The sequence below is a fragment of the Nesoenas mayeri genome (assembly GCF_963082525.1).
Source record: "Nesoenas mayeri genome assembly, chromosome: 14".
NCBI classification, from domain to species: domain Eukaryota; kingdom Metazoa; phylum Chordata; class Aves; order Columbiformes; family Columbidae; genus Nesoenas; species Nesoenas mayeri.
This window is the reverse complement of record NC_137556.1, coordinates 6,869,220-6,895,846: the sequence shown is the minus strand read 5'-3', so window position 1 is coordinate 6,895,846 and position 26,627 is coordinate 6,869,220. Positions and strand designations below refer to the sequence as shown.

Here is a 26,627-nt window from a genome sequence, read left to right as displayed (position 1 = left end):
AGCATCCCATTGCCCAGCTCTCACCTGTGTGCGGGCCCAGCCGGAACTCCTCTGCGCCAGGGCCGTGGAGGCTGAACGTTATCTGCGCGTTGCTGCCAACATCGGGGTCGGTTGCTGATATTTTCAAAATGAAAAGACCCGGCAGAGCGTCTTCAGAGACTCTCCCGGTGTAGAACATCTGTCAAGGACAGAAGGTGTCATTGACATCTTAGCTGTCTTAAAAATACCTTCATCCTATATCGGGAGGAATAGATGAGCAGAAGCTTCATAGAGAACAATAAACCATGTGGTTTATAGGGAAACACGATGCACCTCCCATTGCCGGCTGCCAGGGTGTGGACTGGGACCAGTGAGCTCATTTCACACAAGCCTTTGAATCTCCTTTGGGAAGTAACCACCTCTGTTCTTTCTCACCACGGCTAACATCCATGGCAGCGATCGGCTCTCTGCAGTAACCAACCTCCTGATGGGAATCGCTCAGCTTAGCAGGATATAAAACTCAGTAATTTACATGCCTCTACCCAGGAGGCTTCCTGGCATTGTTTATCTCCAAAAATTATCCTTCATAATGCTTAGGCGCTCACTTACTGCTGGCAAACATGCTTGGAGGCTAGACTTAATGTTCTTGCTTGACATGCAGCTTAATTAAAATTGCTAAATATAATCAAAGCAAGAGGATCGTGTGAGAATAATTATGACAAGCCAAACCCTCTTAACATGCTCTTTCTGTTTTTTCTTCCTCTCTATTGTGTTCTCTCCTTTCCAGATGCTCCCCTCATGCCCCTGGTGTCCCAAGACAGGTGTCTTACCTGGCCACACTCAGGGCTGTTGTCATTGATATCCAGAACAAAAATTTCCACTTCAGTGATAGCCTGAAATTTCCCATCGGAGGCCATAACCTTGAGGACATATTTCTCTGTATCTTCTCTGTCCAGAGGCTTCTTGGAAGAAATAGTCCATTCTCCCTCAATTTGGTTAACTGTGAACTGTCCTAGTGCATCTCCTTCTAGAAGAGGGCAGGAGGCAAGGAAAAAAGGCATTTACCAAGTGGTGAAAATCAGAAGTGATAAGGAAAGGGGATATACATATGTCCACTGCTTGTCCTTTAGGAGAGCTGATGGACTTGTGGTGGTGACACAGAGAGGGCATCGGTGTCATATCAGGCAGGTGAGGAGCATTTGGTCTGTCTCACAGAAATACTCTGCCTGTTCCTCTAATTCATTGTCTGCATGTTGCACTGAAAGGAGGAAACAACTCCTGATGGCAAAAATGTCTCGGTAACATTCTGCAGATGTGCATATTCATTGCCTCAAAACCACATTGTCTCACCTTCCTAAAGTGTGTCAGTCTTTCTTGGTGCGTGTTCCTAAAGGGATCTAAGAGTTGCAAATACCCTGCAGACATTGGTTGGATCTTATAGTGCCATGTGCTGTGTTTCCTTTTAACGTGTAGAAGTGTTTAACACATAGCTGTGCTTTCTGGGGCTACTTTTTAATTCTTTAAGAACCAAATTACGAGACACAGGCAAATCCAGATGAGGCAGGCTCTCTGGTCCACCAGATTCATGCTGCTCATGGGGTGGATGCTGCCCCTGGAGAATCCTTCTGGCAAGGAGCTGGTGTCCTCTGCAGACCCCGTGCCATTGGAGAGAAGGAGGGAGCATGTTCGGTAAAGGGAAGCAACAATTCAGCTGTCTGTAGGGCCTGTGTTAGGTTCTGAAGGGCCTCGCACAGCTGTGTAAATTAAATTCACCCTCTTTCTGATTTCATTTGCTCTGTCGTGATGAGGTTGTGAATCTAGAGGCACAATGAGACCTCTGCTGACCCTTCTTCTGATACTGGGAGGCTCCAGTCCATGCTCAGATTTAGTTTCTGTGTATTTGAAATCCATGTGCACATGAACAACAGGAAGCTGGGCTCTGTGTTCACCTCCTTTCTTTTCCTGAAGCACTATACTGCGGTTCTATTTGTATGTTTACAGGTAGAGTTTGATTTGTCCTTGTAAGTAGAAAGTAGACAGAACATTGGGGATTTACCACTAACACAAATGTGCACTGTCTCAGGTTTAAAGTTAGCTGGAAGTTACTGCTACCTTAAAGATGGCAGAAATGTGCAGACGTTTATGGATTTAATCTTTCCTCCCAAAGGTTTGCAAATACCTCAGCATGCCATAAACCAATTGAAAGTACCTGCATTCCTTCCCTATTTTGAATGGTTACAATAATAGATAACAGGCTGCAGCATGATCTGGCTAAATGTTTTGACCCTGAAGGGTCCTCGTTGGAGTTTGAACAAACATTTTAATTTGAAATATCTGTTCCAGGTCTGAGAAAGACCCTTTGGGGTCAAAATGTACTGTAAAATCAAGCTTCTACTTGTGCAGATGCACAACAAACATTCCAGTATAACATTGTTGTTGTTTTACAGCAGTGATTAGTTTTAGTTGGCACAACTGATGTTTGAGAGATGCCAGAGTCATCTTCAGTATTTCTTGTTAGCCAAAATCCTTGCTAAGATTGACATGACAGCCTCAAATATTCACCAGTCTGCAGAGTGGTTAACTGCAGCTTTATGAGGTCTGCTTGTTTGTTAAGCCAGAGTGGCTTCGTAGGAAACACATTTAATACCAGAAAGTTATACACATCATATGTGTATATGTATAGCCATTAAAAATACAGTCAGGCTACACACATGTGTGTGATGTGTAAAGTGACTGCACTGCTTGCAAGAGAAAAAGCTGCATCAAAGACCTTAAATACAGATCACAGTATCTATGTAACAAAAATCTTTGTTCCTGCTGTAACTCTGCTTTTGTCCTTCCAATAGATATTGCTATCTTAATTATTCCTCTGTTAAGAAAGTGCAGACAAGTCTGTCTACAGTACTACTAATTACTTTTACTTATTTATTTATTTCTAAATAAATAGGACAGTTCAGTGGTGGGATAGCTATTATAATGATAATTCCACCCACTGCAGTTAGGTACTGAAGAGTTTTGGATATCCCAGACTCGTTTAACTGAGGAGTCCAGCTCATGACAGAGCTCGAGCTTCATCTCCTACTTCTAATAGGACTGCCAGTATAACCTTATTTCTGTGTTAGTATTCTACAAGACAAGGTATCAAATCCTCACTATGAGAAGATAGTCTATTCTTGCTCACTGAAGATTTTAAGACAGAAAACACTCACCAGTGATGTAGCATGTGACCCGCCGGTTCTGCTCAGAGATGTCTGCATCGATGGTGCTCAGTGTGACAACCACCTGCCCTGGCTCCGCGTTCTCAATTACCGATCCTTTATAGAAGTCTGAGGTGAACTGTGGAGCATTATCATTTTCATCAGAGACAGTGACCTCCACCAGGGTTTGGGAAGAGAGCTGGACTTTCCTGCCATGGTCAGTGGCCACCACATAAAACCGATAGACCTCCTGAGCTTCACAGTCCAGCTCTTTTAGTGTGGTGATCCATCCACTTTCCCCATCAATGGTGAAAAGTCCTCGGAGGTTGCCAGATTCTGCTTCTAGACTGTAGGTCACTTGTCCGTCATTTCCCGTGTCCTGGTCATTAGCTGTCACTTGAATGACTGTGGTTCCTGATGGCATATTCTCCATGACAAAAGCTTTGTAGGGATCTGCCTCAAAAATAGGTCTGTTGTCATTGACATCCTGCACATGGATGTTCACAGAGACCAGGGAGACCAGCTCTGTCTCCTGATGTGAGCAGTGAGCCATAACATCAATCTGGTACCACTTGGTGGTCTCATGATCCATAGTTTTTTTGATTTTCAAAGCCCCTGTTTGTTTGTCCAATGTAAACACCTCGTCCTTGTTACTTTCTGCAGTAGTTCCCTTTACCAGGCTGTATATGATGGGTTCCTCTGCAAAAGCTCTGACTGACCCTATTTCTGATCCCTCTGGAAGATCCTCTGATGCAGAGAATGTATAAAGGGGCTCAGAAAACCTTGGCAATGTCACCTCCCTGGGGACAATTTGAAGATTCACTGGGACAAGAGAGTTCCAGTGAGGGGGTCTGCTGTCTTCAGCTTTCACCTTGAAGTTAAAGGCTCTGTTTTCTAAACCAACAAGACTCTCCTTGACCTTAACAACCCCAGTGGCAGCATTGATCTCAACAAGGTCTTCTGCCACATCTTCCACAGAGTCAACAGAGTAAATGACATCTGCATTTGCACCTTCATCAGCATCATAAGCCAGTACCTGGATGACGGGCGAGCCTTTGCTTACATTGGACTGGATGGACAAGGTGTATTCAGAGGCTTTGAACTGAGGTGGGTTGTCATTCTCATCTGTAAGGATTATTTTGACAGTGCAGAATGCCACCTTCCCACCCCCATCCTTGGCCATGACTTTAATAGCAATGACTCTCTCTGTTGAGTTTTCCCTGTCCAGTTTTTGAAGTGTGGTAATACTGCCTTTATCGTCTATGGAGAACTTCTCATGGGCGAGTTTATTTATGATGGTGTAGTCTATGGTGCCATACGGTCCACCATCTGGGTCAATAGCCAGCAGCTCAATCACTTTGGTACCTATCTCAGCGTTTTCTGCCAGCTCTGCCTCATACACGTTCTGCCGAAAAGAGGGGCTGTATTTGTTGGCATTTGTGGTATTGATATACACGGGCACAGTGCTCTTAAAAACTCCATCTGAAGCAGAAACTCTGAGATTGTAAAATGACTCCAAGTCCTTTTTACAGCGGTTGAACATGGATATTATTCCAGAAGTGCTGTTGATAGTGAAATGCCTGTTGTCATTGCCCGAGAGTATCACGTATTCCAGTCGGGTGGTGTCTCCGCTGTCGGGGTCCAGGGCCTGGACTTTTATCACAATGTGCCCACACGTAGCCATTTCGCTTACCTTGGCTTCGTACTGAAGCTGGCTGAACTCAGGGGGGTTGTCATTGATGTCTGTCACATCCACAATTACAAGGGCATCACTGCTAAGCGGAGGCATTCCATGATCTGTAGCTCTTACTTTCATGCGAAACTGTTGATTCCTTTCATAATCGAGTGCTTGAGCTGTTGTTATTTGCCCTGTGCTGGCATCAATATTAAAGAACTTGGTAGCATCTGAACCATCATCCAAGATCTGATAGGAGACCACTTTGTTTCTGCCTGAATCCTTATCAGAAGCAAAGAGCTGGACAACAGGGGTCTGTGCTGGCAAACTCTCCGAGACAGATGCTGTGTAGATCATCTGAGAAAATACTGGGGGGTTGTCATTAATGTCCTCTACCTCCACCTCTACTCTGGCTTCTGAGAAGGATCCTAGTGCTGTGTCGGTGGCTTTAATGGTGAATGTGTGTTTTGTCTCTAGCTCATAGTCCAGCTGACCGGTGACAATGAGGACACCAGTTTTGAAGTCAGTGCTGAAAAGTTTCAGGGAGTCTTCTTCCACGATGTTGTAGATGAGGCGCAAGCCTTCAGGGCTGCGAGCCTGTATGTGGAGGATGGATGTGTACAGGGGGATGTTTTCTGGTACTTTCACTCGATAGTACAAGCTTTGGAACAGGGGGTTAGATTTGTTCCTCACACTGATCACAACCTCCTCTTCAGCATGGAGCGGGGGCTCACCTTTGTCCTTAGCAATGACTCGGAGGTTGTATTTGTTTAAAGCTTGATAATCAAGAGGCTTCTTAAGTGAGATGTCTCCTAGGTATGGGTCAATCCAAAAATATTTGTAGTCTTCTGCAAATGAGTAGGTAATGGCTCCGTTATCCCCTATGTCTTTGTCTGTTGCTGACACCTGAAAAAGCACATCACCTGGCTCTGTGCCGTCTTGCACTGAGGTGTAATATGGCACGTTCTCAAACTGCGGTGGATTGTCATTGACATCCTCTACATAAACTTTGACTGTGGCTTGGGACACTCTCGGTGGTTTCCTGTTGTCCTTCACTTCCACAGCTACCTCGTGCATGTCTTGTGCTTCACGGTCAAATTTCACACCCTTGGTCTGGAGCACTCCAGATGCCTGGATCATTTTGAATCGTTCCTTTCCATTCAAAAGCGAATAGAAAAGTGGTTCATTTAGCTGATAGCCCTTGACCCCAAGAACAGTGAGAGTCTTCTCATCTGTAGAGTTCTCCATCACAGTTGCTGTGTACACGTCTTGATCAAATTTTAAGCCTTTACCTTGTGCCTGAGTTAAATTTAGCTTAACCAGAGCAGTACTCTTATATAAGCCATCACCAGCTCTGACAGTGAGTTCATGATGGCTTCCCAGGCCAGTAGCATTGAGAATGGAAAGGAGTCCTGTGACTGGATGAATATAGAAAGCATTATCAAGGTTCCCTTTCACGATGCTGTAGGTGACCTCTGAATCTGCATCTTTTGCCTGCACTGACAAAAGCTCCATCCCTGGGTGAGCAGGTAGCAAGACAGAAAGCTCATAATTGTCTTTAGAAAAGACTGGAGGTGAATCATTCACATCTTTAACATGAATTGTGACCTTGGCTGGCTTGGATGCAAATAAGCTGGGACTTCCACTGTCATGTGCATGTACACTAAAGTGGAAAACTGGGGTGAGCTCATAGTCTATATCAGCACGACTAGTGAGTGTCCCTGTACTGGGATCTACTGTAAAATATTTAAGTGCCTCTGTTTCCAAAATTTCATAAACCAGCAGAGCATTAGAGTCTTGATCAGCATCTGTTGCATGGGTCACGAGGGGAGCATTGCTTTCATCCAGAACCATGCTTTGTGATGGAGCATTCTCCATGATCCAGCCAACGAAGGAAGGCTTAACAAAGATGGGTGCATTGTCATTCTCGTCTATGACATAGATAAGTACAATTGTGTCCGTAAATGCTCCAGCCATGTTGGTGCCACGAACTTTCAACTGGTAAAAAGACACCTGCTCAAAATCTAAGCTCTTCTGAGTGGAAATAAGACCTGACTGATAGTTCATGGAGAACACCCCATCTCCATTTCCATCTTTTATTTCATAGCTGACCGGTGACAAGCTTGTGGCTGAAACCTGGATCAGAGGAGAGCCAACAGCAATGGATTCACTGATTTCTGTGATATATTCGGCCTCTGGAAATTTTGGAGGGGTTCGATCAGAGGGTCTAATGCGGATGTGTACTGTAGCAGAATCTTTAAGCTGGGGAAACCCCTGATCTTCTGCCTTTACAATAAGAGTAAATCGCTCCTGCCTGGATGGGTCCAGTTTCTGAGCAACTGTAATAATTCCAGAATACAGGTCGATGCTGAAGAAACCTTCCCCATTACCTGCAAGAAGAGAAATGACCAAGTGAAGAATGTAGACACCCTATAGGTCTTGGTTTTCTGAGTATCTTTTCCATAGATGCTCCTGATTTCAGATGTAATTAACATCTGTTTCTTTCACTGGGAGACAACAAACTTCATTAATTTCTAAATAATTTTCATGCTAAGAACAACGAACCCATTGAGATCTATAAGCTAACTTTTAAATCAATCAAAATGTATATTAGAGACAAATACCCTTTAATTTGACCCCATGTAGTGGTGGCAGAGCATGTGCTTGAAACTTTTGCCTCTTGTGCAGAATGTGGTAGCAGAGACTATACTAGATACTTCAAGCTCTGTCATGCTCATAATTACCAATACTTCAGGAGCAATTAAATTCCTCAGTCCTTGATCTAAATTGCAGTGGGAAAGATGGAGCAAAGAATGGCTTGTCTCCTGCAGAGAATTTACCTGCTAAATAGGCCATGTGGAACAGCCATAAATATTTAAGTTTTAACCTCTAGAGTGAATAATAAAATACTTGCCCACTGAGCTTGTACGACTCAAGAAGACCATCGGCTAAAGCTGAGAGGGTGCTCACCTTCCTTCAAGGATATATTTCTTGTTAGAACTGGTGGAAGCGATGATGACTGCTAGGAGAGTGGGAGTACTCTTGCCTAAGAACTGGGCAAGGATTTCTCCCTCAGTTCCCATGAACAGGAAGAGAAGATTTTAAGTTGTTCTAACTCATCCAGTCACGTTTTTTCTTAGACTAGTGACTCAACATTGTACTGTTTTCCTAAGGATGGGTGCCTTTTCTATAAAACAAAAATTTCTATAACCTGCTTGCTCTATATTTTCTTTGGACAGGAAACAAAATCATATTTTAGCCATGTGCAGCCATTTATTGTTCTTTGCAACAACTAGGGAAAGCTGGTCAACTGTCTGGCCACTAGCTAGAGCATGGAAATGCAGGCATGTTCACGGCCTAAACCATCTTGTTAAATGGTTCTCACCTGCCTGAAGGGAGTAGTGGATTTCAGCGTTGGCTCCTTGGTCCTGATCAAGGGCTCTGACTTGCATAATCTCTGTGCCCACCACTGCTGAGTCCAACACTTCTGCTTCATAATGGATGCTGCTGAACTGTGGAGGGTGAAGGTTGCAGTTATCCACATGGATGGTGACTCGAACAAAGTTCCTCTTGATGGGAACCTCCTGGTCTCGTACCTGAAGGACAGAGGAAGAGCAGGTATTGTCGTATCAGGGAGCAGGGAGCCTTACCTGCAACAAGCTTCCAAGTACCTCATCAGGGCTCATAGGGAGTGGCGTGTTTCAGGGGTACCAACCCCTTGGATGGGAACAAGCCTCTAAGTTTCAGTGCCAAAACTCAGCCTTGAATTTGAAATCACACATTAACAATTATCCACTCTGCTTTCTTGTACAAGAATCCAGTGTCCCTTCAAAGAAATTAGCAGTTCATGGGCTCAGCACATGGTTAGAAGAAAGCAAGGTGTTGCCTAGATTTATCCAGGATGGTTATATAGTAAAGATTAACACCCTGCTTTCCTCTTCCCTATTGTTCTAGACAAATCTTCCCTCAAAGTCTAGAATCAGTCTGAATTTCTCCAGTGGCCCATAAACCCCAGAGAAGCTGATGGACTTGGCAGGGTTTGGCTGGGACTCACCATCACTGTTAGGGTGTGTTGTGGCATGGGCTGGGAACTGAAGCCTTCTACTGTTGTGAGGACCCCACTGCTTGGATCCAGCTGGAAAAGTCTTGTGCTTTTGGGGTCCACACTGCCATGGATGGTGTAGATGAGCCCCTTGCCTTTGTCCTTGTCTGTAGCACTGACTCGAAGGATTTCCCTTCCTGAGGGGGTATCTTCAGGAATCCTCTCCTCGTAATGGCTCTCCAGGAACTGGGGACGGTGCTGGTTGATGTCAATCACGTGGATAAATGCCTGTAGGAGACACAGCACAGTGAGGACAGCAGAGACATGGGACCAAGGTGACTTATGCAGCCATGTAAAATCTCAGCTACCAACCCCTCTTGGGTGTAGCCGTGCTCTGAGCCTTGTAACCATCACAGCCCCAGCTTTTGGGGCTTTGCTATCCACAGTGACTGGGAGCACTTTTGTCCTTCTTCCCAATAAATTCTGCTGTGTCTTTCCTTGGTGACTTTCAGTTTGCTTCCTCTCCCTTTTTTTTTTTTTTTTTTTTAATCTTTCCAATCTGGCAAGCCATTCATACTGAACACGCCAGTGCTTGGCACACGGGGAAACCATCGCAGCCTGCCATGAAAAGCAGCAGCTGTTCAGCCATGGTGCCAGCTTCGCTGGCTGATGCCTCCACACCAGCCCTCATTAATTACACACCAGAAAGCTGATGGAGGGTGATATTTGACAAGGGGAGGGAGAGGTTGGTCTATGTCAAGAGCAGCGTATGTGTGGAGAAGGTATGCAGAAGCAAAGTTTGTGGTCTACACTTTTTAGCCAAATCTTCCCCTCTGCATGTAACAGCAAACCCCTGTGAGTGGCCTGCCTGAATTCTGCCTGCAAAGTCACCTAGTTTTTCTGTTTGGTCCCCTGCCCATCCTGACTGCTCTACTGATGCGTTGACTGAATCTTAGGAAGTCCCAACCAAGTGTAATAATTTGCTTCCTTTAGCAAACCTGAACATGCCATGGCTGTTTTGCACAAGCAGGTTTTTTGACATCTGCTAGTGGCATTGAGTGCCAAAATAAACGTAAGGATAAGATGCAAGGTGTCAGGGAATGCACACCAGGCAAGGTGGGGCTTTGTTTGTTTATTTGGAACACTACTTGGTGATATTTGAGATAGATAGCTGTCTGTTAGCATTGCGTTTCACAGGAATGGTAGTGTTCCTCACTCATCATCCCCCGCAAACCTCCACAGTGAATTTCCCACGATAAGCTTCACTGATGGGTGACTCATGTTATAGGTCTTCCTGTGCAGTGAGGGATGGATTTTTGGCTGCTTTTTATGTGTAGAGAAAATGGTTTGTGAAAGATGAAGCCCTGAGTACCCCTCCTGAGGGTAGATAAAGATGGGCAAATCTCAACAGCCATTTTAAATGGGGCTTGGGGACATGCCTGGGAGCAAAGTGCCTCTTTTCACCAGTGCTTGCTTTTCATGTGGCACCTCAGAGGACATGGCATCTCTGCTGTTGCCCCACTCAGCACCCTGGACCTCAGTGATGATGCGTTATCAATGCTCCGTACCTTGGAGGAGCACAGGGCTCGGTCTGGCTTCACCTCTTGCAGATGTGTCTGTGCTGGCTTTCTGCAGGCCAGCAAGTCTCAGGAGCACCTCTTGATGTGGTACCATGGACTTAAGCCTGATCTAACTGTATATGCATTTGCCTTATGTCTTAGCATGCCGTCCAGACATGTGGTTGTTCAGCCTGAGTAGCTGAGAGCAAGTTGAGGTCTGAGAGTGTGAACTGCCACCCCAGCTTGGCTGGTGGTATAGCTGTGTCCTTGTGTGCTGGCTGTGATCAACAGGAAAAGCCCAGGCTTTCTATTATTTTGTGTTTCCAACAATATTTTAAAAACATCTTAATTTGGTACTTGGGAAAGACTTGGGTCACTGTGTAATGTAAGATCGTGGTGTAAGGAGATTCTTGTGCCTGGCACTTGATCTAGACCTCAGTTGAGTCAGAAGAAAGATTCCCTTCGGCATATACTCTCTCTAGGTGTGGTCCCTACTAAATTAAATTAATTAAAGAACATTACCTGGGTTTTGATGGTAGTGGACCCATCAGTGACTTCTACTGTCAGGTTATAGCTTGACTTCTTCCTTGCATCGAGGGGTCTTGCAATGACCATGCTGCCTGTACTCTTTTCAATGTCAAAATCCATGTCATCATCGCCACCTGGGATACAGGAGAGATGGGAAAAGGAAATGGGGGGTCAGACACAGTTAGATTTTTGTCTGGAGCAAGCTGCAGGTGCTGGCAGCCTCCACAGGGGCAGGGATCCAAGGAGCTATCTGAAGATCCAAAGGATGAGGATCACCCCTCCAGACACCATACACAAAACACATAAAGAGCTCATGCCCAGCCACAGATACATGGCATGGCAGGCAATATACCTTCATTTGAGCTGTACCTCTTTGGACACAGCTAGGTTGGGGACAGTGCCATAGGTGAGGAGCAGCGAAGAGGAAAGCATGCACATATGTGTATGATGTCCTGGCTAGATTTGCAAGTCACGTTTGAGCACTGATTTATTTGCACAAGGTCTCCAGCTATGCAGCATCATGGACTTAGCACGGATCAGAGACCTGCAAGGCTGAACAATGTTCCTGCTGGCTTCCTATTCAAGGTCACACAGTGGGCATATCAGCGATGGTCTTCATCGCCACGGTTGGGGGCCTGAGAGCTACCCGAAGAAGCCCAATACTTGAGCAGTTGGGGAGGCAGACGGTGCTTGCAGGGTGAGCAGAGCCTGGTGCCTCCAACCCAGATGGCTGTGTCGTGCAGGGAACCGCAGGCCTGAGCAGCTCCGCAGCAGAAGGCCATTCCTCATGCCACGACTGTTCAGCCCTGGCGTGGCAGTTCCTTTCTCATGCCTCACTTGCTGCTGGCCTCTTAGGTCACTATTGCAGGTGAAACACTGCTCTGCTGTTCTGAGATGCAGAAGGAGTTTTCTGCGATTTGCCCCAGGTCTCATCTTCTTTGCTTCCCAGCTACTGGATGCTCTGGATCTGTTTGATTCTCTTACCAGCTGGGAAAATCTTAGTTGGTGGTTAAATTACACATCTTCCCTTGCGGGAGAAATGCAGTGGTTGCCAGCCATCTGGACTACTTCCTTCCATGAGGACTTTCCTGCTGGGAAGTAGATGGAAAGAAGCAGAAAGAGGAAAAGAGAGACCCATGGATGCCTTTCCCTAATAAAAGAGAGAAGGGCTCCCTTTGCACTGTGCCAAAGGGATAGAGGAAGCCCAAGAAAGGAAAGAGATGAAGAAAGATGCTGCTTTGTCAGAGTTTTTTCAGACATCATCAAGCCTAGTGATAGAGCCTTTGTGGACTGGGAAAGGCAAGATTTTGAATGAGGTGCTGAAGGCTCCTCGATCTCTGTATCACCTGCTTGGCTGCCAGCTACTGTAATGCTTTACTTTGCTAGTAGGGAAAAGTAAATCATGTCCTCTTTCATCAGTATAGAAACCAAGAGAACCCTGAGTAGCACTTGGTGCACTAGAAACTGGTAAAGATAAGGCCAAGCATACAGGTAAGCACTCAGCAGGGAAACAATGGGATAACATTCAGAGGAATATACCGTTAATTCTGCAAACCCAAGCGGATACTAGTAATGCCAGATAAGCCATGCACTGATACCGTCTGTTCCTTATAGTGTTGTATCTCTTGTTGCTTAATTGTATTTATATACCATTATCCCTGCCCTAACATAGTAAGGCAAAAACTATTCACTCATCCAATTAAGGCTTTGTCTGACGAGGGCAAACCCTGCAGGCAATGTCAGGGAAAGGCAGATTGGGGCACCATTTCAAAACATCAAATTACATGAGCACAACTGGCCCTTGTTTGTTGGACCAGTTCTGCACACGCACTGCCTGACGAGTCCCCTGGGGTGACAGCCCACGTCCCCTTTGCCCTGGCATCGCATGTCTCAGAGGAGGCCCTAGAGCTTCTTCACGTTTCATGTCTCAGTCATCCCTGGGATGCTGTGTGGTGGAAGGGAGAGCCCCACCAGTCAGGTCAGACCAGCTCTTTGGGGAATCCTTCCCTCTCGGGGCTGTGGGCTCGGCAAGGAGGGAGAGACAGGGGGTGTCTGTGAGACCCAGCCAAACACCTGCATCCTCACAGGCTGTTTTACCATAACCAACAGTGTCACTGGATTCCCAGGAGGAGCCGGGACTGGCATGCCCTGCCTTTCATGTGACATTGGAGAACACCTCAAACACTGGCAAATCCCAGAGTGTCATTAAGAAAGTGTGTTAGATAATTGCACTTGGCACAGGAGCCCTTGGACGGGCAGCTTTGTGTATGATTGTTTAAGCCTTTTGGTGTCTGTGAGAAAGCTTTACCTGTAGCTCACCTACACCTAAAGCAAACAACTTCATTAGCTCAGGCATGCGAGTGCTGAAGGCCAAGGGAGCTGGAGCAAGTGATCCCAGACACTGCTGCCTTGCTTTAATTTCTGTGTCTCACCTGTGATATTAAACCACACTTGGCTGGGACCCATTTCGATGCTGATCACTCCCACCATATGGTTTACGGGATCCGTTTCCATCACGGCAAAGTTAAAATGCGGTTCATCGAAAGCTAGTGGCTCCGAGGAAGGGCTGGGACGGGTGACCCAGCTGATGTGAAGCCGCACATGAGAAGAAAGTGGTGGGCTGCCGCCGTCTGTTGCCTTGACCTGCCGGAAAATGCATGTGCAGTCAGGGAGAAGGCTGGTTTAGCCCATGGAAGCCCCATGGGAAGCTGCTTCTCTCACCCACTAGGAGTTTCATGTCCAGGTGACCCCAAAATCCCACAAAATAAATCTTGGCCCAGTAGCCTGTGCTCTGCCTGCAGCCGAGGTAGAGCCGTGCAACCCAAGTGTCTCTTGACCATGAAACCCAAAGACTGTTCATGTTCATGTCCACATCCATATGGGATTGTGGATTACCATGTTTATCTCTGAGAGTGGGTTGGACAGTTTATTTTATATTTATCCTCCATTTTTAATAGCTTTGTACCTTCTGCATTTCCCATCACTGCTTCCCAGTTTCTCTCCCTGTAACCTAAGTCTGTCTCATCCAAGTTCTCCTGCTGCTGCATTTTTTCCATCTCTTTTCTGTTGCTGCACCCTTCTTTCTCTTTCCCTCTCTACCCATCTCTTCCCATTGACTCCGTTTCCCTCTCCTCTCACCGTGAGTATGTTGTATTCGGAGGCAGGAAAAGCCTTCCTGGAGAACACCATGCCAGTTGTGGGGTTGATGGTGAATATCCCTTCGTCCTCCTCCTCGATGGTGTAGGTGATGTGGCTGTTCTGGCCCTGGTCACGATCCGAGGCGATCAGCCTGTAGACGGGCAGTGGTGTCTCCGAGGCGTCTCTCTCGGGGAGCTGCACCATGAAGAGCTTGTGGGGGAAAGTGGGAGGACTGTCGTTGGCATCCAGGACTTGTATCACCACTCTGCTGGTGGATTTCAGGGCTGGCTCTCCGTTGTCAGAAACAGCCACCTGCCAGCAAGCAAAGGGAGCAGGTGACAGAGCTGCTTGTTATGACCCAGAACATGAGTAACCAACCTTCATCCTGATAGGCAATGACTAAACTAGGGTGTTCACTCGGATCTGCACTTGTAGCTCAACATCTTCAGAGACATTGTTCCTTTCTGCAGGGTAAAATCTGCTGGCCGTGGTTGGCACCATGCAAGGCTTGTGCATGCATGGGGAGACACATCTGCAGGGCTCCTGCTTGCGGTTGCCCAGGGCAGTGGGTCAGATCCCGCTGCCAGGTCGGGCTGTAGGTCATCAGGATTCACACAACTGAGAACATTTGTATTGCAACGGCTTAACAAGTTATCACCTGTCCTCACTTGACTGTGCCCACGCACACTCCCAGCATGTCGCATTACAGAAATAAATGTATTATCCTCAATCACCGTGATAGACTGCAACACCTTAAGATCCCTCTAATGCAGGAGTGTCAAACTCATTTTCACTGGGGGCCACATCAGCCTCGTGGTTGCCTTCTAAGGGCAGAATGTAATTTTAGGACTTTATAAATGTAACAACTCCTGCTCTAATGTCAATATGCATCACTCAGAGCAGCTAGGGATGGGGGCAGGTAACACAAAGCTACACAGCAATGTCTGATACAATGAGATAAATGCGGGTGGATTTCTCTCGCTTGCTCTTTCCTCCATAACTTGTTATCTCTCCTGCTAGAGGACAATTCCAGTCCTCTTCCCACATTCCCACAGCTTCCAGAACAGACCTTTTCCTCCAGTCTTCAGTAAGGAAATAATAAACCCGGCAGTACTGCTGCAGCTGTCTCTTAGGGCAACACACACCATTTAATTAAGTTTCCCAGCAGTTTGGAGCTGATGGGATGAGATTCTTTCTCTGTGCTCCAACTTGCAAGGAAAGCTTTTTGAGGACTTAATACACTTGTACGTAAATAAAGCTAATTACAATCATCATTACCCACCTCTAGGATATGTTCAGCCTTGTATTCTCGATCCAGCTGCCGTGAAGTTGTAGAAATCAGACCTGCCAAGAAAGAAACCCTTTAAGCTCCAAGAGTCAGCATCCAAAGAAAACCAGAGCCGGTCAAATCTCCATGTGTCCCACACCAGCCTGGCCACCCATCCTGTTTCAGGTTCCCTTTGTGATCAGAGGAGAACAACAGATACCCCCAGAGGGCAAGTTGTGCTCCTGAATCCCTGTGCAGAGAAGATGCTCTGATTACAGATACTGAGAGGAGGGGGGACACCTACCAGATCCTGACCTTAGCTGAGGGTTGTCCAAGCCATGTGGTGGGGCTTTTGGTGAGAAAGATTGCAGGACCATGAAAACAAAACTTTTCTTATACCTCTAAGTAAAGTTCTGCATGTGCTGGCACAAGTTTGGCCTCTTTACAAGTCTCAACTCCTATTTTCCCCTCTGTTGAACCTTGTTTTTAGTAATTTACAGTGTTCTGACAAAAGCTTTGTCTTTTGTCTTGGGAAATATGCTCTGTTCTACCACTGGAATAAATGCATTCAGGCTAAAAATGGGGTATAGTTGATAATAATGCTGGTATATTTTTTAAACCTTGCTGAGAGACAGGTTGAATCCAATAGCAATTGCAAGATTTGAGGGATTTCTAAAAAACACACACTAGTTTAGCCACAGGGCATAGATTGGATGCAGGAGGGAGGATTGTGGCTATAATAAGCTAGAGTTTAAACAAAGTCATCGTAATTGCCTGATTTTGGCTTGTCAATGACTAAAATGAGTAGATGTGGAAAGGACAGAGTTGAGGCTTGTGTTTCCACATCTAGTTTGATAACAGTCCTTATCAAGTACCTTGATTCTTCCCCTTTAGAGAAAAGCAGCTCTTGACTATTTTCACAAATGCTTTACAGATGATGGAAATTGTATATATAATGTATGATTTTCTGACAGTCAAGTCAGACACCTGTGAGCGTTTGTGTTAGCTCCCCTATCTCCCGTTCCCGGTGTTTGCTGTTATCATGGTGTTTATCCCTTATGAAGACAAGCCCTGCTTTCTCGTACAAACAAAAGGCATGGTGAATTTTCCTGAGCACCACAAGCAGTGATACAGGCTCATGCTGCTCTGGGAAAGGCTTTGCGTGGGAGGCAGGGTGTATTTGCAGTGGTGTGAGCACGTGCACTTGTGTGTCCCAAAAGACTTGAGAATCAGAGTTGCGTGAACCCATATCAACTCTCATTTCTCGTCCTAAACCAAAACATTTTAATTAATAGTATTGTTTTCAGTTTTATCATACTTCTGTGTATTGCTGCCTAAGCATGATAGGCAGGAGAAAATTTGAAATGGCTGCAGGAAACACCAGGGAGCTGAATGGGGGAGTGAGGAGCAGCTGCTTGGAACAAGACTATTGTTCACTGTTTCCACTTGTTTTCTGGGATTACTCGTATTTGGCACCGGTCTCTGCACTAAACATTTATTTGATGCCTTTACAATCATAAATCATCACTCCATGTATTATGACAAGATAATTTGAAAGACTCTGTTTGGATGTATATCATGGATATTTTCTTTTCTTTCCCAAATCTTCCTTTTGACATCTCGGTGAAGAAGCCTCAGCACTGGCCTGAGAGCTCACTGGCTGAGGAGCTTCTGAGTACCTCGTGGGCTCGTGGGAGGCTGCAGGGCTTCTGTAGTAGCAAAACTCTCAATATGCATGGAAATGCTCACTTAATGGGGGCCTGAACATGGAACTGCAGCAACAGGTCACTGAGATCTCTGATGCCTCTGTCCACATTGCCAATAGACTGGATAGGACAAGGGAGCAAACCCTAAAACTCCAGCTACCTCAGGGAATGGCTCATAATTTTGGCCTAACCAGCCCATAGGACACATAGGTAGCTATAGACAATGGAGTCACCCAATACCTGTGTGCACACTGGGGATATTTCTAGTCTATCGGATTGCAAAATTCAGTTGCAACAGAGTAATACCTTGTTTGCACTTGGTTGCTGCATGCCAGCTGATGGAAGGTAACTCAAACCACTCTAAAGTGGTTATTTAGATTTGCCTGGCCACACCCTGAAATTCTTTCGTGACCTAATGATAAAAATTAAGGAAAACAGGATCGTAGCTGAGCTTTCTAGAGCTGGAGAAGAAGGACTGTGGTAAAGGCAAATGAACAAGAACTTAATGGTTATCTTGAATGTTTGTGCCAATAGAGGTGCTCAGATCTCCTGGGCAGTAAGAGCTGACTCTACTCTCACTCTCAGACCTGTACTGTATCCCAGCTGGGCTTATTAATGGATGGCATTTTTAGGTTTATCTTCATATCTGTTGAGTCATAAGTCAATGGGTTGGCTTGTCCTCCTGACCCCAGGCAAACTCCCTCTGTCCCTTACCCTGTGCTCAATTGTGGCTCCTGGATCCCCTCTCCAGAACCAGTTACCACTCTGCCTTGAGATCAGAAAGCTCTTGTGGTTAACAGTTAATCACTCTAATTCCCGTACGGAGCCGTGGTGCTGTGTGGCTGCCAAGATGCACAAACTGCCAGCCGTGTTCACACGGCGGCTGAGAACCCAGAGACAAGGAGACGGGAGCTGCACATGGTGCTTGAGAGAAGCCAGCTGGAATTAATGCATATTTTTATTTGTTGCTACTTGGTTATACACCCTCTGAAGCCAGAGGGCTAAAATGGAAGTGGAAACTGTTATTAAAGGGGAACTGCCGTCAGCTTTCGTGGCCTAAGGAGACAGTTCCTTGGTTCTTTCTGCGACCCTCTACAAGGACCTGGGAAGTGTGCATTTTGATTTTAATGAGAATGTTTCATGTGTGCATGTGAACGTGAGTTATCAGTGCAGTCCCTGCCTCTCTGGAAAACACCAGCCAGCCCATCCCACAGGACTTGTAATCGAGTGGGTATCTTTTATTCGTGTGAGTGAAGAGTGGCCCTGAAGTTTTCTGCTGAGTCCTATGGAGACTGAACAAAACTGTCAATGGTCCCGATTGCACTTGGCCAATTAACCAAGCTCTCTGCATTCACCTGAAGGTCTAGAAATGATCCTTTCTGTTATTTGCACACAAAAGGGCACAAGCTCTGCTCTTGCAGCCTATCTACACACAACAATGGGAAAGGATTGTCTGTAATTCTCTTGCTTGCTGCCTGGAAAGGAGAGAGAGGAAAGCTAGTCGTGTTGGAACAGGAGCTGCTAAATTAACAGTGCATTGTTGTCAGGGAACAAAAAATAATAATAACTTCTGCTGGCAAGAGCAGGGCTGGGGTGGAGGTTGCTGGCCCCCTGCCCTTGCTCCAGGGAGGAAAATCTAAGATAGTTAAAATAGCCAGAATCAGGTTTGCAGGCACTGGGGTCTTTCAAAAGAGCCTGAGAAGAGGTTGTTCTGAGTCCTCTTTCTGTTGTCCCACTGTTGCTTCCCTTTCACTTTCTCTTTTTTTTAATTTTCCTCCTCCTACCGCCTCCCCTCTTGTTCTGACTCTTCTCTGCACCACTCCATGCTCAGCTTGAGCTGGTGGTACGTTGTCTCGCGGAGCAGCAGTGCAACCATCCCTCAGATCAAAAGAGTAGGCTATGTCTGTCTGTCTTTCCATGTAGACATATGCAGGGAACCACAGGCATCCTGGGGAAGCCCGTGGACATGGACACAGCTGGAGAAGTTCCAGAAGAACAAGCACTAGATAAGAGCTGGAGATGAACAGTCCAAGGTAAAAGGATTCTCCAGAAAGCCTTTCAGCAGGATGAATGGCTTCATCCTGACTCTTCCTGCCACAGCCTCCCAATTCCTCCCGGTCCTGTCCGGACTGGAACTCACTTCACATCAGGGACTGCAAACCCTACACATAACAAGCTGAAAATGTTTCCAGCAAAAGAATATCTCAAACTCTACTATCTTTCCATCTCTCCGTGTATCTATCTATCTCTCTGTCTCCCACAAACACTGCTCTGCACCAGCTGCCAGGCTGGGCTGGAGAGATTCCATCACCAATGGCAGAAAGCTTTCATCTCACTGTGCAGTTTTATTCCCTCTTCTCATTAGCCTTTCATTTATTTTCCCTCGCTTTTTCTCCACCCTCTTTAGGGAACTGAGAGCTGGAAGAGCTTAGAGCCCTTCTGTGGTAGTTCAGGGATGCTGGAGGTGCCAAGTCCTCCCAAGGGACAGCTATTACAGCCGTTCCTGCTGCCTTTCAAGGCCTCATGAAAGACCAGCAGTTCACCTTTCAATGCTACATTTCCAGGCTGAGGCCAAAGATTATGTTCTAATTCTACTTAACAGAAAAACTAGCATGCCCTTGTCTGCAAAGGAGAATATCACAGGGTTTCAAATAAGCTTCGTACAACTCTGTAATTTAGATGAGCTGTGATATTCTTACTGGCAATAGTAGCAGATGACTCCTCTTTAGATACTTTAAAGACTTTAGATACTGTAAGCGTGATACTGCTCAGTTTATGCCAATGCTTGCAGGTAATTATTTGTTCTTTTCACTGATATGCTAGTAAAACAATGGACAACTGAATCCTCATCAAGCTTGGAAGCATGTCCTTAAGTAAACTCCAAGCTCAGGGTTTAAATAAGGGACCTCCAGCAACTGTCCAAGAGATAAGATCAGCTCATGGGTTTCTTACAGGACTGACAAACTTCTCACTCTTCACATGCAAATGACCTGACTGTAGAGAGAGATGGATAGGAGGTGACTCAGAGCTGAGAGAGCAATTTTTGTCTGAGATGGGAATTAAAGGGTTGGCTTAAAGGTGAGGTGTCTCATTAGCCAACGTTCAGATTTTGACAGTGTCTCTTGTTTTACCAAAAACATGACATCCTTGGAGCATGGCTTTGCAGGGCTGCACTCACACTGGGGTGAAGGTTTTGCCTGTTACCTGCAGCACAGAGAAGGCTGAATTTCCTTCAGGATGCGTGAGTGCAAGCTGAACTCAGCATGAGGGTTGCTAGCCTGGTGTCCTGGTAGCCATTTCTGGTCCACATCCCATCAAACAGGCATTAGTCTTCTAACAGAGGGCCTCTGAAGGCACCTCTCCATGGAACCCAGCATTTGTGCCAGCTGTCCATGTGGCTAAGTTGTGCATAGTTTGGACTATGTGGGGAAGTTGGATGCAGAGCAATACCCTGACCTGGCTAAAAAGCTTCTGACAGTAGATGTAGCTACAGCTGGAGGTGGCCATGGTCAGAGTTAGCTGACATCTCCAGGTGTATGTATACAGTGCCATGTAGAGACACCAGAAGGATTTCATTGTTTCAGCATAACAGATTTTTTCTGAACACCCCCCTCCTGGCCTGCTGTAGGGGACTGCCAGAGGGCCGTTACACCACAGGTAACACGCAATCAAGAGCTGCACTAGCCTTTTTCAATACATTCAGCTTCTTTCTCACCTGAGCGCAGGCTTCTGTGCCACTGCAGTAGGTGAACTGCTTTTATCATCCGCGGGAGATCAAAGTCATGCAATTAATCCTCTCCCATACCCAGGCTCTGTGCCCTCCCTCCCCTGTTCTTGCAGGAGCCAATGGAGTGCCGGGCTCAGCACAGCTTTCGTTGCCAGACTGGCCCAATGTCAGCTCTGCTGGGATAGTTTGAGGAAGCTGTTTACACAAAACATCAGCGGGTTTTTGATGGCTCTGAAAGATCTGGTAATTAATCCTCAGATGAAAGATACAGTCTAGGAAGATGGCAGAAGAGGTGGTACTACACTTATTACATTAATAGTGCTGCAGAATGGGTGGAGCCTTTAAATACAGTGGGATTCATTTTTATTAATCCTGCCTTGGTCTGTCCCAGAACAGTCACCTCCAGAAGGGTGTTTCCTGGCTCAGGCTGTGTAATAGGGCAGTTGTTTGTAAGGGGGAAGATTAAAAGCAAATGCTTGGTTCAGTTTACAGCTTTGAAAGTAGCACATTTGTGTCATTCTAAGAGCCATCTGGATGCAAATAGCAGCCTTCAGGTTGAGGGTTTCAATCCTTAGCCTACCCACACAGTGTATTTGGAGACTGGGACTTTTGCTGCAGAAAGAAGGTGTGACAAAAGCAGCTGCGTGGGCTGTTTATATTGAATATGTAACATCCTCTGGGCACTTGGAAGCCTCAAAAACAGATGCTGAATTGGATCAGTCTTACCTGTAATGAGGTTAATGGTGAAGAGTCCTTGAGGATTTCCAGTTAGGATGTGAAAAGTCAGTTTTCCCTCTGAGCTAGAGTCTGGATCTAAGGCATCAAGCTGAAGGACAGATGTGTTTGGTGGGGAATTCTCCATCACAGAGGTGTAGAAGACAGGTCGGGACATCTGAGGTGGGTTGTCATTGGTATCAGTGACTTCAATATAAATTTCAGTCACAGAAGAGAGAGGAATTGTTCCCAGGTCAAGAGCTAGCACTGTCAGCCAGTAGTGAGACGTTCCTTCTCGGTCAAGTGGTCCTATGGTCCGGATGGTGCCTAGAAGAATGACAGAAAGTGCTTGTGAGGGATTTAAGGAACTCAGACCACTTTGTCCTTGATGCCAGACCAGTCTGTGTCTTTGGTCTTCTTGGTTTTTGCTGCAGATACAAACTCTGACATCAACCTTGTGAGACTGTGGGGAAGGTGAGGGCTTGCTTGTGCTGAGAGTAATTTGTTACACAAGTGAAAGGGAAGACTTCAGTATTTTAGGGAAGGACAGACCTTGATTTTCCATTATTTTAAGGAGACAAACCCTGCTTGCTTCTCCCCATATACAGGGATGCACACTGTACATCCCTGCACAAGCATGAAAGATTTGAATGCATGGAACTTTGTAAATAGAGAGAATATAGAAATGTCATATTGGGTCAAAAAGTCAGACCAAACACAGCATGCAGTTTAAGTTTTTATGATACACCATTAAACTAAACTGTCATTACCTGTGTCCTTTTCGATGCTGAAGACGGACAGGCCAGTGCCCTCTCGGAAGAAATATTGAACCTCTCCATCTTTCCCCTTATCGATATCTTTTGCTGTGACCGTCATCACTGATGTACCCTCAGGGCTGTTCTCCTGCACCCAGCCTTTGAAGACAAAGGAGGCAAAGCGTGGTGGGTGCAAGTTCTCGTTGACATCAAGGATGTTGACTTCCAGGTGACAGAGGGAAGAGCGAGAGAAGGGCTTCCCACCGTCACTGACCTGCACGGTTAGATTGTAAGAGTCCTTCTTTTCATAGTCCAGCTCCTTCTCCAGCCGGAGTGCCCCAGTCAGCTTATCCATGTGAAACATCATCTCCTCATCACTAATGAGGCTGAACCTCACCTCACCCCCAGAGCCAGTGTCTGGGTCAAAAACCTCAAGAAACAGGAGAATGGTTCCCACGGGCAAGTCCTCTGGGACCTTCACATTGTTGAGGGCTGGGAGGCATTGTGGAGTGTTGTCATTTACATCCTCCAGAGTCACTGTGAGATCTGTAACGGAGAACAGCTCGTAGCCTGTTTTGGGCTGGTCCCTAGCTTCTATTTTGAGCACATAGTAAGGCCACAATTCCCTATCCAGGGCACCTGTAACTGTCACTTCTCCAGTGACACTGTTAATGGCAAACTTATCAGTGGGGGTTAGGAGAGAATATTTTACTCTCCCATTGTCATCTGTATCAGCATCTTCTGCTTTGAGTTGCGCTATTGTTGTCCCTGTTGCTACGTGTTCTGGTATTGCCACCCAGTAGGCACCTTGCGGGAACTTAGGAGTGTTATCATTGGTATCCAACACATTCACAGCCAACAGTTTCCAAGATGATTTTTGTGGTGTGCCAAGGTCATACACAGTAATGTTAAGAATGTAGAAACTGGTTCGTTCGTGATCTAGAGGAGAAAGGACTCGAAGGAGACCCAGTTCCAGGTCAATAGTAAAGCAGCTATCGTCATTTCCATCTGAGATCACATAGACCAATTTTCCATTAAAACCAGTATCAGGATCAATAGCTGAAAGGTCAGCAATAGTTGAGTTGATGGGAACAGTCTCTATGATATCAATAGATCGTGGAAAGCTGTCATCAAACTTCGGAACATTATGGTTTATAAGGTGCAAGTTCAGAGATGTTTCATCATCCTGCCCGTGGCCTTGAGACTGAGACTCAATGGAGTGTATGATGGTTTCTGTCAGTTGTTTCAAAACTCCTGTTTCCTCACACTGCATTTTGACGGGGAGACCTTGGCCGACCACACTGATGTTTACAGATGTTGGCAAAGCATAGTTCTCCCCATCTGTTGCAGTTATTTTCAAAGAGTAGGAAAGTGGCTGTTCAGAAGGAAGATCTCGCAAAGATATTCTAAGTGATATTACTCCAGAGACGGGATTCAGTTCAAAATGCCGTAACTCATTGCCAGACTTGATTTCATATTTGATATGCTGCAGCTCATCACTGTCAATTGCAGAGACTGTGGCCACGGGGTTCCCAACCGGAAAGTCCCGTGGGATGGTGCCGCTGCAGCTTGCCTTCTCAAACACAGGAGCATTGTCGTTGACATTGCTCAGCATGAGGGAGACATACACCTCTGTTTCATGGCGGAAGGGTGAGCCCCAATCTGATGCCCACACTCGCAGATGGTACCATCTCTGCATCAATTCATAGTCCATTGACTTGGAGGTGGAAATGATGCCAGAATAGGGGTCAATGACAAAGGGAACCGATTTCTGGTTGGCTATGGTGTAGGTGACAAAACCATTGTTTCCTTCATCTTCATCTGTAGCCTGTACCGTTAAGACACTGGTACTGGGAGGAACATTTTCATCAAAGGCCCCACGGTATGAAGACTGACTAAAACTTGGAGCATGGTTGTTGCAATCAGTGATGTCAATGTGAACAGTTGTGGATGCGTGACTGTTAATGGTTGTAACTTCAAGTACAAAATGAGACTGCTCACGGAAGTCCACTGTTCTGGCTGTAGTTATTAGTCCAGTGTGAGGATTGATCTTAAAGCTTGTGCTGTCAGGAGTGGGTCTCAAAATGTATTTGAGATTTGGGAAGACAGGTGTGATCTTCACCATAACAACTTGGCTTCCAGCTGGGGAAAATTCACTTAGCTGAACGTGGTACTCTTCTTTCTCAAACCTGGCAGAGACATACCTGGAGGGAGGTATGTGGATAACTCTAATAGGAGAGAAGAGCGGTGGCTTGCTCTTATCCTTGGCTTGCAGACTGAGGTTGAAACCAAATGGGTAAAGCAGCCAGTTGATCTCTTTGGTTGACACAATCATGAACTCTGTGCTCCCAAAGTAGGATTTGATGGCTTTGAAATGTCTTCCTGGATCTCCATCCACAAAGTCGACAGAATCTATCCCTGCTTCTGAGTCACCACTTTCTACAGACAGAGTTGCATAGAGAAAGTCTTCATCTGAGTCAGGTGGTGTCACCTTCACTGACGAGATGGAGGGGGGTTTCCTGGCAGATGGCTCCACTTGGATCATCAGACTAGCCAAGTTCCCAAAGCCGTTTCCCTCCGTGATCTTTCTCATTCTGTCCACAGCCAAAACCTGCAGGTGATGTCTGCCTCGGTGGGTGCTGTTCAGCTTGCCTGTGGTCATAACTGCTCCCGTGGTGGGGTGGACGGTGAAGAGGTCAGACTTGGTGTTGAGGGCATAGTAGAACTCGGCGTTCTGGCCAGCATCAGCGTCAGTGGCGCTCAGTGTGCAGACCACTGTTTTCAGAGGTGTGTCTTCTCTGATGGACACTTTGTAGGAGGGGGGTGAAAAGAGGGGCTTCAAGTCATTTCTGTCCAGAATGTGGATCAAGACTTTGGCCCAGGCTTCATAGGCAAAGGTGCTTTCTGTGGCCTTGATTATTAACATATAACTGTCTTTGACCTCCCGGTTTAAAAGTGCTGTGTTGCTGCTCCTGGTTCTTATTCTCAAGAAGCAGAAATCCCCAATTACATGCTCTTCTGTTTTAAAAAGACCAGTGTTGTCTCCAGAGGCTATTCTGTACCTGATGTCCCACTCAGGGTCTGTCTTGTAGATACCCATTTTGACGTAGCTCTCCACATAGGTCTTGGGGGCTGAGTTCTCATAGATGGTGGCATTGTAGAAGAAGTGGGTGAAGTGCAGAGGGGAAGTGTTGCCTTTCTCGCAGCTCGCCTTGTGGACGACACAGCTCATCAGGAAAACAGCAACACTCAGGAAGTACCTCCTGATAGTGACTTCCATGGTGTGGTGCCTCCTTGGGTCCTGCAGGTGTCAAAGGAAGAACATTGGTCATTTTTATTAAGGTTAGTGTGTTGGAGAAAAAGTCCCTGTGGGCTCAGCCTCATCTCCCTCCTCTCCCTACCCCTTGCTTTGCTAGTGTGGTTTAAGCTGAGCTTTTCTTCCTTCTGGCCCCAGGAGCGACCTGTCCTCCCACATCCCCATGCTGGCTCAGATCCACTCACTTTTTCTCTTTCAGTTTTCGCCCTTGTACAGGGCAAAACATAAAAAGCCATGTCAAATGCTCTGATCATGCTGACTTCCTATTCTGTGAACAGTCTCTCCCTCCATTTCTACCTTGTCCCTAGTCAAACAGCCTATTTGAACTCTCCACTCTCAATCCAAACCCCACTTCTCTTTTGTTTCTCCATTCTCTCTTCTCCATCTTCTCTCTCCATACAAGTTCTTGCAAAATATTTTCAAGAGTCAATATACAAAGAATGACTTGATGTCTCTCCCCATGGCTTGTCTTCTCGTTCCTCTCCTCTTCCTACAGCAACCTGTTCTCCTTCCGCAGCATAGATGCCCTACAACAATATGGCCTTTTCAACAGCTTTAGCTCAAGCCCTTGTCAAGTTGTATCTATGTTACTGCAAAGTTCTTATAATTCACAGTTCTGACCCTGTCTGCCTCCTCTGCATTGCTTGAAGAGCAGATTTCTAGCAAGACACCTTGACCATGTCACCCTCAGCTGCTGAGCAATCTCTTTGGTTCCTCCCTTCCCACGGCAAAGCCCCAGGGTCAGGATTCCTGTGAAGGATCTGCTGTCCATGACCACCCGCCACCGACTTCCTTCTCTAACGACTCCTGAACATCTGTGGCTCCATGATTTATGTCTGTGAACATGGTGTATCAAAGAAGCAACAGGGGAGCACATACGTGATTAACAAGGATGTAACTTTATTAGTGAGCTTTGTGGGGCTTGTTAAAGGATCAAGGCCTGTTCTTTTCAAAAGCGAAGTGCGTACTGCTGTGTGTGCATTTAGGGGTTGAAACCAAGGATAAGCTAAATATAGGTGCATAT

The 26,627-nt window shown here is 46.1% G+C and overlaps 1 protein-coding gene across 1 annotated transcript in view; it reads right to left on the bottom strand.

Moving 5' to 3' along the window:
• The window catches only part of FAT2 (FAT atypical cadherin 2), a gene marked incomplete at both ends in the record, with an annotated part of 44,079 nt that extends 18,512 nt beyond the window's left edge, over nucleotides 1–25,567 (bottom strand). Inside the window, 11 exons of the mRNA XM_080353571.1 lie at nucleotides 25–178; nucleotides 810–1,006; nucleotides 3,189–7,241; nucleotides 8,237–8,447; nucleotides 8,906–9,181; nucleotides 10,975–11,114; nucleotides 13,413–13,623; nucleotides 14,119–14,430; nucleotides 15,401–15,462; nucleotides 21,545–21,859; nucleotides 22,303–25,567. Coding sequence (XP_080209697.1) covers nucleotides 25–178; nucleotides 810–1,006; nucleotides 3,189–7,241; nucleotides 8,237–8,447; nucleotides 8,906–9,181; nucleotides 10,975–11,114; nucleotides 13,413–13,623; nucleotides 14,119–14,430; nucleotides 15,401–15,462; nucleotides 21,545–21,859; nucleotides 22,303–25,567 — 9,196 coding nt within the window. The remainder of the gene's footprint in view (nucleotides 1–24; nucleotides 179–809; nucleotides 1,007–3,188; nucleotides 7,242–8,236; nucleotides 8,448–8,905; nucleotides 9,182–10,974; nucleotides 11,115–13,412; nucleotides 13,624–14,118; nucleotides 14,431–15,400; nucleotides 15,463–21,544; nucleotides 21,860–22,302) is intronic.
• Between the last annotated feature and the right edge of the window lie 1,060 nt (nucleotides 25,568–26,627).